Raw genomic sequence first — 10,882 nt, forward strand, 5'->3', positions numbered from 1 at the left:
TTATGTTTGCCGGCAGGTAACTCTGAGCACATGAGTTCCACAAATCACTTCCCAGGCTGTCAAGAGAAGTCATCTACGCAATGAGGTGCACCCACTGATAAGCCAGTGCCTCCTGGTGGTGGTCGTTAGGCGGTCGTGAGGATGAAGGCCTGTAGTTCCTCTTCATCACCGCGAGTAACCTCTTGCTTTCAGGCAGATTCAATAGGGTTTCAGCTCCTATCCAAACCTCAGGTTGGGTACAAGCTGGTTTTATGTATCTTGAAGCAGAAACTTGTCAGGTTTGCAAATTTTGTTACTCTGGCTATCTTTTGTTCCTTTTCTTTCTAAAGATACTATTTAAACAAGAATGTCTTAAATATTAAGCTATGAAATCTTATCTACTACAATTCTGCCTAGCAGCTGTAACTCCTACAATTCTGCTTCACCGTTCTTGCAACTTTGACTCCTACGGTTCTGCTTCACCAAGCACAGCGACTGCTTAAGCAAGCAGGCACAATGTTAACCCTTTATTTCCCGGTATCAAATCGATTGGAACAGCTGTATGGGTCTGGTACACTGGCAGCGTGGTCAAGGTTGAGCAAGTCGGCCAGGAGAGCTGAGAGAGCCTGCAGAAGAGACAAGGACCGCTGGCGAAAAAAGCAGGTCAAACGGCTGGAGTGAGCACGGCCAGCCTCGCGGTTAGACCTGCTGCTCCAGACGGTACTGCCGCGGCCGCGAGCGCAGCCCGGCCGAGCTTCGCGAGAGCAGTGCGGGGGGGGGGCGGCGGCGCAGGGTGGCTACGCGAGCTTCCCTTTAGGTCGAGCTCCTGGCGGGGCCGCCGGGGTGTCCACGGCAACGCGCGGGCCATGATACGGGGCCTGCCACGGCACCAGGCGGAGTCGGGAGTGTTGTCAGGGGCGCAGCTATGGTCGCCGACGCGGGGTGAATTTACGCTCTGCCGGCGGCCAAGGGCACGGAAGAGGCGAGGGCGGCTAGCTGTGGCCACGGCTCCAGGCAGGGCCTGCCCCGCGCGCCGGGGACCGGCGAGGTACGGGGTGCTGGTGCTGGGCTGCGCGGAGAGAGCGCCGGAGGCGCCTTCGCTCTGCCTCCCGGGTACGATCGTTCCGCGGGCCCGGGACGGCTGTCGGTGATGCGCCGTGGCCGCGTGTACCCCAGCGTGCGTTCGCTGGGAGCCCTGCCCGCCCGTGGGCAGGCGAGGGGTGGTCTGGAGGCCGTGCTTCCTCCTTGTAAGGAGAGCGGCTCGGATGCCGGCTTCCCTGGGCTTTCTCTCCCTGCTCGCCCTGTACTGGTGCCAAGCCAAGTTTTCGCTTATTCTGAGTAAGGCAAGAGCTTTCAGAGCGTCCGTGTGATGTCTGAGAGCACGTTCAGCTGTTGAATCAGCCCTCACTGCTCTTCCTGGTGTTCCTGTCAGTCCGTGGCTGGGTTGGTAACATGTCCACTGTGAAAATAAAAACAGCTCCACGTTTTCACAGTAACACCCTCTGTGCTCTCCCTTGGACCGCTGAGTCTGTCCTCAGTCCCAGAGATAACCGTAAATGGTTGCTGTGAGTGCTGTTAGTAGCACCATAATGTTCTTTTGTTTTAAGCCAGGGGCACTCACTCCTTTTATGCCACAAAGTGCCAGGACTATGGCAGGGCTGCACTTTTCGATTATTTTTAATGCAATAGAAGAAGTGAAGAATTGAGATTGTTATTTAAGTGTTTTTTGCTTTTAATTAACAATTTTTGATCGATTTATATAAAATATCTTCCAAATGTTTGGTTTTGCTTCAAAGTGGTGAATACCTTAAGGTGTTTGTGACTGAAATAAATGACGATCAGATTTCAGTCAGGTACAGTCAGGTGAGCAGGTTGGTAGCTAAGGTTTTCTTCACTGAAGAGAGGGGGTTATGGACAACTTTTTTACGGAGCATCTGCCACTTTTGTACAGTCCAGCACTTTGTTTACCTATGGTACAAAATTTCATCAGTGCTTTCTACGGAAGGGTGAAAGTGACAGTTCTGGAGCACTTTTAAAGCAAGTGGTGTGTAAAGTTTTAATAATCCATTCACTTCACATGCGTCTGACAGTTGAAGATTTTTACCTTTTGTTTTGAATGCAGAATGCTAAAGGTGCGTTGGCATACAGGTCTTTATGACAGCTGTTGAGTGATTGAATAGATGTTGGTTTATCCTCTGTCGTTTAGCAATGAGAATATGAACACTGAGATACATCTACTGAAGTAGTATGAACTACTGATTGCTACGTGATGGAAGAGCTTCTAGAGAAATTGGTAAAATCTTGGCTGGGCTTTGAAGCCCACAGCTAAAGTGAAGTTGAGACTGTGCCCAGTCTTCACTGTGTAACAGGTTCATCCTCTTCACGTGTCAGTTGCCTGCATCTTGTTAGTCCTGCTCTGTTGCAGTAAGAATGCGATTTCACTTATTTTTGTCCTACCAGTTGTATCATTCTTGTTGTCTTGTCCTCTTTTGTGGATTACAGAGATATGTGGGAAAGTTGTACATAGGCCACCGCCACGGAAATGGGATTTACTATTGGCCTGATGGTTCCAAATTCACAGGAGCTCTTTATCTTGGCTGTGTAGAAGGCTATGGGACGCTGGAATGGAAGGATGGCAGAAAATTTCAGGTAACTGGGAAATTGCTGTGCTAATACTGCAATTCCTGTGCCTTTCAAAGTCAGCAGTGTTTTGCTTTGGTTTGGTTTTTTTATTTATTTTTTTTCGAGTAGCTCCCTTAGTGTTTTAGTTCTTTAGAGCAAAATTGTCATGCTTTGATCTGCCATGATTTAGGATGCTATGTCAACAGCTTAGCTTCTGCTGTACTCCACTTTTCCACGGGGAAATGTTGAAGGAGGTGATAATAGGATCATTTGAGCTGGAAAAGGCCCTTAAGATCATCAAGTCCAACCATTAACCCAGCACTGCCATGTCCACCATTAAGTGGTGTACATCCGTTAAGTGCCACATCTACATGTCTTTTTAAATACCTCCAGGATGGTGACTCCACCACTTCCCTGGGCAGGCTGTTCCAAGGCCTGACCGCCCTTTCAGTGAAGAAATGTTTCCTAATATCCAGACTAAACCTCCTGTGGTGCAACTTGAGGCCATTTTCTCTTTTTACTCTGCAAAAGAGACCAACCCCCACCTCACTACAGCCTTCTTTGAGGTAGTTGTAGGGAGTGATAAGGTCTCCCCTGAGCCTCCTTTTCTCCAGGCTAAACACCCCCAGTTCCTTCACCACACTTGTGCTCCAGGCCTTTCACCAGCTCCATTGCCATTCTCTGGACCAGCTCCAGCACTTTAATATCTTTTTTGTAGTGAGAGGCCTGAAACTGAACACAGTATTTGAGGTGCAGCCTCGCCAGTGCTGCCTGGGGAAGTTTCTTGTTCACGTATCTAATGTATATAATTTTGGTACTTATTCTCCTTCTTTGATGAAGAGCTTATTTGTTAGACAGTACTCTCAAAAGGCATATTAGGATGCCAGCAGTAAGAAACTGGAAAAGTACTGCATATTAGAATGCCAGCAGTAAGAAACTGGAAAAATACTGCATTTTAGGAAACTGTGAAGATAGCACTCTGAAGTTTCCAGGTAGCTGGTTGGCTGTTGGGCATCATTTTCAGCCCTGATGTTGCTAGTAGAAGCTGGAAATCTTGTTTTCTAAGATCGTGCAGTCCTTCTTCATTTTCCTAAGAGGTATACCTGAAAAGTCCCAAGTGTAGGAGAGCAGTGCCCACCTGTTCCTGCGGATCCCTGGGTATCTCTGCAATTCATCAAATAATCTAAAACATAGAGAGAAACAACGTAAGAGTCTTTGCATTTAGAGGATCAATCAACACTGAGGAGGCATCAACAAGGACACAGCATTCTTGCTCAGTGTTGATAATGTGGCATTAATTACAGATTCAGGAGAGCTTTAGTTCGGGTATATGATGTAAAATCTAAAGGTAGGGGAAAAAGAGAGACACTTCAGATCATAACCATACTCAGAATGTTATGCTTGCCAGCATATTCTGCCAGTGATAGTGCTTTTCTCCTACTCGTTTATCTTTGTAGCTAAACAGTTCAGTGTGACGTTGCTGATTTTTGCTCCAAATGGCTGTTTTGAGGTTGTGATAGCTTCGTGTGAACCTGTCTTGAGCCATCTGTGGACACTCAGAGATCATCTGATTAAACTATGTACTGAAGTACCTGGTTATTTTTCTGTCTTGGATTATCCAGCACACTGCAGATACATTGATGACAGATCTCAGAAGGAGTATATTTCACTTGAGGAAGACCCATTTCTCCATAGCTATAAACATCTCCCTTTTGATGATAAGGATATTTTACCTGAAGGAGTCTTTGCATATTCTCTTAACATGGATCATCTTGCTTTGACTCACTCCTTCCTGGAAGAGTGTGATGCTCTGTATTTTCAGAACACCTGGAAGCTTTCTGAGGAGGACCCTTGGCATGTTAGAGTGCAGGTGCATGTGTATAAGCACAGGTAACTGTTGATGGTTTGTTTATTATGTGTGGGTTTTTATCAGTTACCATCCATGGGTGTTCATTATTTTCGAATTTGTGTTGCAGGAGAAAAGCTGCACTCCAGATTGGGTTTTGTGGCCTTGAGATTACAAGTTGTCAATAAGGTTGTGTTTTTTTTTTTAAAAAGGAAGCAAATAACGTATTCACCTCTCAATTTATAGATTTTATTCCTTTAAGTTAAAGGTTAGGTTTCTCCTGGTCACACCTAGAAAAATAATCCCATTACTCATTACCAAGTCAGGGTTTGTGGAAGTCCAGTTTTGAAAAGAATTGGGAGTCAAGGGCTGTGGAGACCTGTTCTGATCTTCGCTGTCCTGAGAGTGTAGTCTTGCATGGAAATAAAAATACGGAGAAGCATAGTGCCAGGTTTTCGAAAGTACTGAAAATGTGGCTGTTGATAACTCGCTGTGGTTGTCTTGACTCTTGTTCTTCTTCAAGGCTATACAAAATACGCTGTAACAAAAAAGTCTACAGCCAGTAGAACTGCCAACTGCACATCAGTTTTTATGTAGCTTGATACTTGTATGCGGAGATGCTTTTTGAGCCCACAGAGTATTTCCTTATTTGCTTTTTTGATAGGAACACAAGCTACATATGTATATTTTATAGTCAAAGCAGGCGATGAAAATTAAATCATAAACAAATGTCATGACTGTGCATGATCAATTGATTCATAAAAACACATGGAAGTTACATTTTGTTTTCTTATCCATCCATCAGACATCTAAAATACTTTTAACTTGTCTACATAAAAGCTGTATGCTACTGCCAGCACCCCATTAATATAAGCAAGCTCACACTATCTAAAATAGCTCTTAAAATGATAGCTAGCCTTATTTTCCCATCTTGCTGACCAGCATATTTTATTCTTGACGCATTTTCTGTAACTGCAGTAGTGGTCTGAGAGTACCTGGCTGCTTAAACGGAGTCAGTCAAATGGAGTTCAGTTCAGATGTCAGCTTCATTCTCAGCGGAGCCCGCAATGCTTACGGGCCTCCAGGCCCCAGAGAACTTGCCTCGGAGCAGCTAATTAAGAAGGCAGCAAGAGGAGAATATGATGGGGTCTGTTTGATTCTGAGGAACGGGCTTGCTCATCCAGACGTAGCTGACAAGCGTGGATACACAGCACTTGCTGCTGCAGCTGCAAGATTCTAAGCATGACTCTTTACCACGATAAGAAAATTCCTGGGGTAGTAGGCTGGATTAAATTTTTCTCTCGTTTCTTCACATAGTACGAAGGAATGTTCAACCAGCAGGAAAACCAGAAAAGCGGTGTGGCATGAGTAGTGCCCGTAATGACTGGTATCGTGCCAACCCCTGTGGTGAATAAATAACCTAAAAGAAGCCCTTCAGTAAATATTAGCAGTGATTTCGAATGCCAGGTTTGATTTCAGGTTGTGATTATGCGGTGTTACGTTCTTGGATGTGACTGTGCCCTTATTATTTTTTCTCCTATTTGAAATCAGATGCACACAGAGTTGTTTTGGTTTTGCTGAAAAGTGGTGGTGGCTGAAACTATGCGTGTACAACTCCGATTTCTGTAGGAGGGGGATGCAGTCTCTCCCCCTGCCTTTTTTCTTTGTTTTGCTGTCAGCTGTCTCAATACTCAGTATTCACTGTAAATGCCAAGCAGAAGCTAGATAATTTCAAACGCTGTATTTCTCCTATAGCCATCTCAGTCATTTCTAGTCTCTCTGTGCACGAATCCTCGATGAATTCCTGCAAAATCCATTAGTTTAAAATTAACCAAAAAATGTTCTGTTCTGAGCCCTGTAAGACATTGAGCTTCTGTTTTGAGGAAAATATAAATGTGAATTAGACAAACAGTGTAGAGCATCATTACCTCAAAATTGTGTTGTCAGTTCTTTCCATGTCCCACGCTAGAAGTGTGTTCTTGTATGTGCAAATATGGATGTTTCCCCTCTACAGGTTCATTCCCATAATGCTGTTGTCAATCTTCTTCTTCATAGTGGAGCTGATGTGAGTAAGTGTAGTGATGAAGGATTATCTGCTCTCTCCATGTGTTTTATTCTCATTTATCCAGAAGAATCTTTTAAGGGTAATACTGCTGAGAGGAGCTTGCACAGTTACAAGGTTTGTTTACTTCTAATCTAAAATAACAGAATCATAACGCATTATTTTGTCAACCTGTAAGCTTGCTTTTAAAATTTACTGTATATACTCCCTAGGACAAACTCAGAAGTTTAATACATTTTGCACTCTGAGACTGCAGAATAATCTCTGCTCTCACTGCTGACTCCTAACTCGAAGGAACATGCCCCTGTGCAGTTAGTTACAAGCTTACTCAGCAATTGAAATAAGGCACTGTGTCCATAGCAGAATGCGAGGCTGTGCTGGCGAGGTGTTTAACACGGTGAGGATGCAGTGGGAGAGTTAATGGGAATTACAAAAGTGTAAGTAGAACAGTAGGATGTAGGTGATTCTCCTGGTGCTAGGTAACCTTGCTGGCATCATGGAGGTGGCTACTAAAAAGCAATTGTTCTGTCAGAAGTCTGCTGATGCTTGGGGAGTACTCAAAAAGGAAGAGTCGTATCCCTAACCTTTCTTCTGCCACAAAATGAAACACCTGCTCTTGCTTCCTGTGTAGGAACAGGATATGAATTTTGTAAGAGTACAAACATGGGAATGGGAAAGCAATGAAAGCAAGGATGTCGGGAATCACCAGCCAGGATGAGAAAACAGCTGAAAAAGGGGTCTGGGCAGGAACTGTGTGGTCTTGGAAGTGTTTCAACGTAGCCTAAAAATGGAAAGGGTGCCTCTGGGACTTTCGCATGAGGTTAGACAGATTAGGCCCATGCTTCGAGGAAACTTGTTGGAAATTAAGTCCCAAATAATCCTTGGTTGCTCTGAAGTCACTCTTCCAGTTCCAAGAGCATGATCATGTGATCATGCGAAACACTGCTGAAGTTGCAAGGCAATTATGGGAAAGGGAGAAGGGGAGTGAGAGAGAGCTGCTGCTGGAAACTGCACAGAAAATCAGTGTAGAGCTGGTAACTCTCATAGTACTATAATGTAATGAGGAGTAGAGAGGGGATCTTTCTATGTTGGTCTGTGTCTGTAACAGTTGTGAGATTTGACGAGTAGACATACACTGCTTTCACTTTTCCTCTGAGTTGAACGTGCACCCAGATTTGGAAGAATTAACCTTGTAGATCCTAGTATCAGATTCTCATGCAAGCTAATGCAGGTTGAAAATCTGTGTGTGTCTCGTTTTATTTCAGCAATTCTTTTTCTCTTAAATTAGGTGATGTATACTGGAAGAAAGATTTAACTGTTCTAAACATGCTTTAGACACCATGGAATCATAGTAAAATTAGGGTTGGAAACGACCTTAAGATCATCCAGTTCCAACCCCCCCTGCCATGGGCAGGGATGCCTCACCCTAGACCGTGTTGCCCAAGGCTCTGTCCAACCTGGCGTTGAACACTGCCAGGGTTGGAGCATTTACCCACTTCTTTTTTGGGCAACCTGTTCCAGTGCCTCACCACCCTCACAGTAAAGAACTTCTTCCTTATATCTGACCTGAACTTCCCCTGAAATTGAAGAAGAAAAATATTCTGTTATTTTAAGAAATTAAAACAAATGAACAAGCAAAAACGTAGTTACAATTTACTTCTAAATTATTTCCCTAACAGTGGTTAACAAAATTCCAGTATCATTATACGCTGTATTGCATTAAAGGTGTGATTAACAAGTGTGTTAGTATACTCAGTCATGCACAGGAAGAAGATTTTTTTAACCTTTTTAGTAACCTTTCTTTTCTTTTTTTTTTTTTTATCTTTAAGTGGACTGAAAAATCAGAATCCTCAGAAACTGTCAGTGATGCTGAAGGCATAATGTCAGAGTAAGTCTCATGCGCTAGGAATGGGAGACCAACTCTCATAAATGGTTTTGCAAAAAGGAGGTAACATTTTTTCACATATGTCACATAAGCGTGCATCCATTGCAAGGAAAGATATTTTTTGATTGTTTAACTGTACAAATCTTGCTTTCAAGTAGAAACCACTAATTGTTTATACACTCTAATGTGGCTCATGGCAGCAGCGACAAAGATTATAAGTTGAAAAATGCAGTTCAAGCAAAGGACATCGTGCTTGAGCAAGACAAGATGTCTTGTTAGAAGAGTGTGAAAAGCTTCTAAATATGCCGTGGACACTTGCAGTGTAGTGCAGAGCTGAGGAAGGAGAATATATTTGTTTGTTACTTGAAGTCTTGACTGCATATGAACTTGCTTGTTGTGTTCTGCAAGTGTCTGTTCAGCAGTGTTAACTGAAACGTAGGCCAACTGTTTCGCATCTGTGGATCTTTGAAAGGGGCACTTTTTGCTTTGCTTACAGAGCAGTCACCAAAGATGTCAAAATTTTTGTGTGGGTTTTATGGCAGTGTAGGTCATTTTGACATCTCAGAACCCCCAGACTGAAAGTTCATGGTTGGCCTTCTGACCTTCATCCCTTACTTGTGCCACATTTTACTTTTGTGGCACATCCTCCCACCTCCCATGATTCTTGTTGTCTGAAATAGTGTGCATACTGCATATCGTTCATTGGAATATAGAGATCCGCTGAATGTAGGGCTTGTGGGTAAAGCAGAGTTACTACAATGCCTGAAAAGATGAGTATACCGTCAGAACACTTTGTGATGCAATTTCTGGGTGATATCCAAGTATTGGTGATGTCCAAGTGCTGTTTGCTTTATTTTGTTGGGGTGTCAGATTCTTTTGTGTGTGTGTGTGTGGATAGTTTGCCTCCATAGAAATGCAGATGGCACCTGGAATATACTGTCCTAATCTAGCATAGCTCCAGTGCCAGCTTTTGTTTAAGAGAAACACTGTCCCTTTGTTTTGTTGGGATGGATGGGTGAATGAAGTTTACTTGAGGAAAGAAACTTCCAAGCAGTCTTTGATGGCAGGAAGGAGGACTCTGTTTCTTTCATTAAACAATACTAAGATTAAATGTTTTACAAGTCACATGTGAGATGGGTGAAGATGCAGAGAACCTTGCCTAGCTTCTTTTATCTGTCCCCATGCTGCAGCTTTTCATGACTGCAGAGGCTGCTCTTTGCATGCCACTGCTTTAGTTTAGAGGGCTGAGATACACTGACTGTACCATCTCCTCTTCAGGTCATAATATTGTTGCCTGCTTGGGGTATGACAGTTGTGATGTGGTCCTAAAGACTGCCATGTCTTCCCTCTGCTAAGTGACAGTTGTAGTCTATTACCTGCAAGCCATTTTAGTCCACTAGCTTTTAGAGTTTTCTTGGAAGGTGCCAAGATGTTATCCTGGTATTTTCTATGTCAATTCTAGACGACAGAAGAGATGGGAAACAATCCAGCTACTGCTTCGTCGAGGTGCAGATCGCAGCGCATCCTGGGCCCCACCACACCTCCTGTTCTTTGCTGTTAAAGGTGCAGATGCAGAAGCAGTGGAACTCCTCTTAAAAAGGGGAGCCAGGTCTGATGTGCGGCTTCCATCGAAGGTTTTACTGAATGGTAGTTCATAATAATGGGATTCTAGATGTGTACTGCAGCTTCAGTGCCCTACCGTAAAATATCTTGCATGTCAGAATCAGCTTTAGAACGGCCAGAAAGCTGTTTAAAGCAATTATCCTATTCAAAGATTTATTTTTTTTTTTTTTAGTAGAAAGAACTCAAAGCTCCTTACTGTCCAAGTATTTTTTTCTTATTATGTTTTCTGGTTGCCAAGCTTGTGAGTGGTTGAGGAATATTTGCAAAGCTGCTCCTCACGTTGGTTACAGCTGTTGTGATATTTAACAGGCTAAGTGTCTGGGGCCTTTAGTATTCCACAGTCTTATAAGTCTGGGCTCTAGATTTCTGGTGGCCATTCGTGAGGCACAGCATATGGGAAGAGTGAGCTTGGATTATTCTTAAAATACTATTTATCACTACTTAAGTGCTGCTTCTGGTAAACAGGAGTCTTAATGCTATGTTTGTGTTTTCAGTTAGGGGGGTTAACTCCTCTCCACATAGCTGCCTCGATTCCTGGGGAGGAAGGGGTCCAGGTAACCCAGTACCTCCTGCATTCTGCCCCAGATCTTAATGCAAGGGCAGAAGATGGAAATGAGATATATGGTCCAGACAAGGTATGTTGCTTTTTGAGCTCATCTTTCAGCTCTTGAAATTCAGATTGCAGAGGACCTGAGCAGGCAGTTGAGATTAGTGCCTGCCTGTTCTTATAGTGAAAGCTTTGCATTTCACTGAAAGAACCTTAAAAGAAAAGAAAACCAACCCCCCCCAAACCCCAAAACTAAATTCACTTTGAGGTCTATTGTATTAAGTTGTAAATAAACACATCCTTCTGGTGCCCCAGAAC

General features: G+C 43.6%; 1 protein-coding gene across 1 annotated transcript; it reads left to right on the top strand.

Moving 5' to 3' along the window:
* The first annotated feature begins 6,459 nt into the window (after window positions 1-6,459).
* LOC134159552 (ankyrin repeat and MYND domain-containing protein 1-like) lies at window positions 6,460-10,647 on the top strand. Its single transcript, XM_062610609.1, has 4 exons — window positions 6,460-6,626; window positions 8,339-8,397; window positions 9,857-10,003; window positions 10,512-10,647. Exons 1-4 carry the CDS (start codon window positions 6,552-6,554, stop codon window positions 10,513-10,515), a joined length of 285 nt encoding a protein of 94 aa, XP_062466593.1. The 5' UTR covers window positions 6,460-6,551; the 3' UTR covers window positions 10,516-10,647.
* Window positions 10,648-10,882: the final 235 nt, after the last annotated feature.

This window comes from Pezoporus occidentalis, unplaced genomic scaffold (assembly GCF_034315485.1).
Source record: "Pezoporus occidentalis ecotype Australia unplaced genomic scaffold, CSIRO_AGI_Poc_V1 ctg1489, whole genome shotgun sequence".
NCBI lineage: Eukaryota > Metazoa > Chordata > Aves > Psittaciformes > Psittacidae > Pezoporus > Pezoporus occidentalis.

Bases quoted from the DNA above. Each gene is read 5' to 3' on its own strand.
- LOC134159552 (XM_062610609.1), top strand. From the start codon at position 6,552: ATGTGTTTTATTCTCATTTATCCAGAAGAATCTTTTAAGGGTAATACT. The intron at 6,627-8,338 runs GTTTGTTTACTT...TTTATCTTTAAG, and splicing joins GGAGCTTGCACAGTTACAAG to TGGACTGAAAAATCAGAATC. The intron at 8,398-9,856 runs GTAAGTCTCATG...TGTCAATTCTAG, and splicing joins GCTGAAGGCATAATGTCAGA to ACGACAGAAGAGATGGGAAA.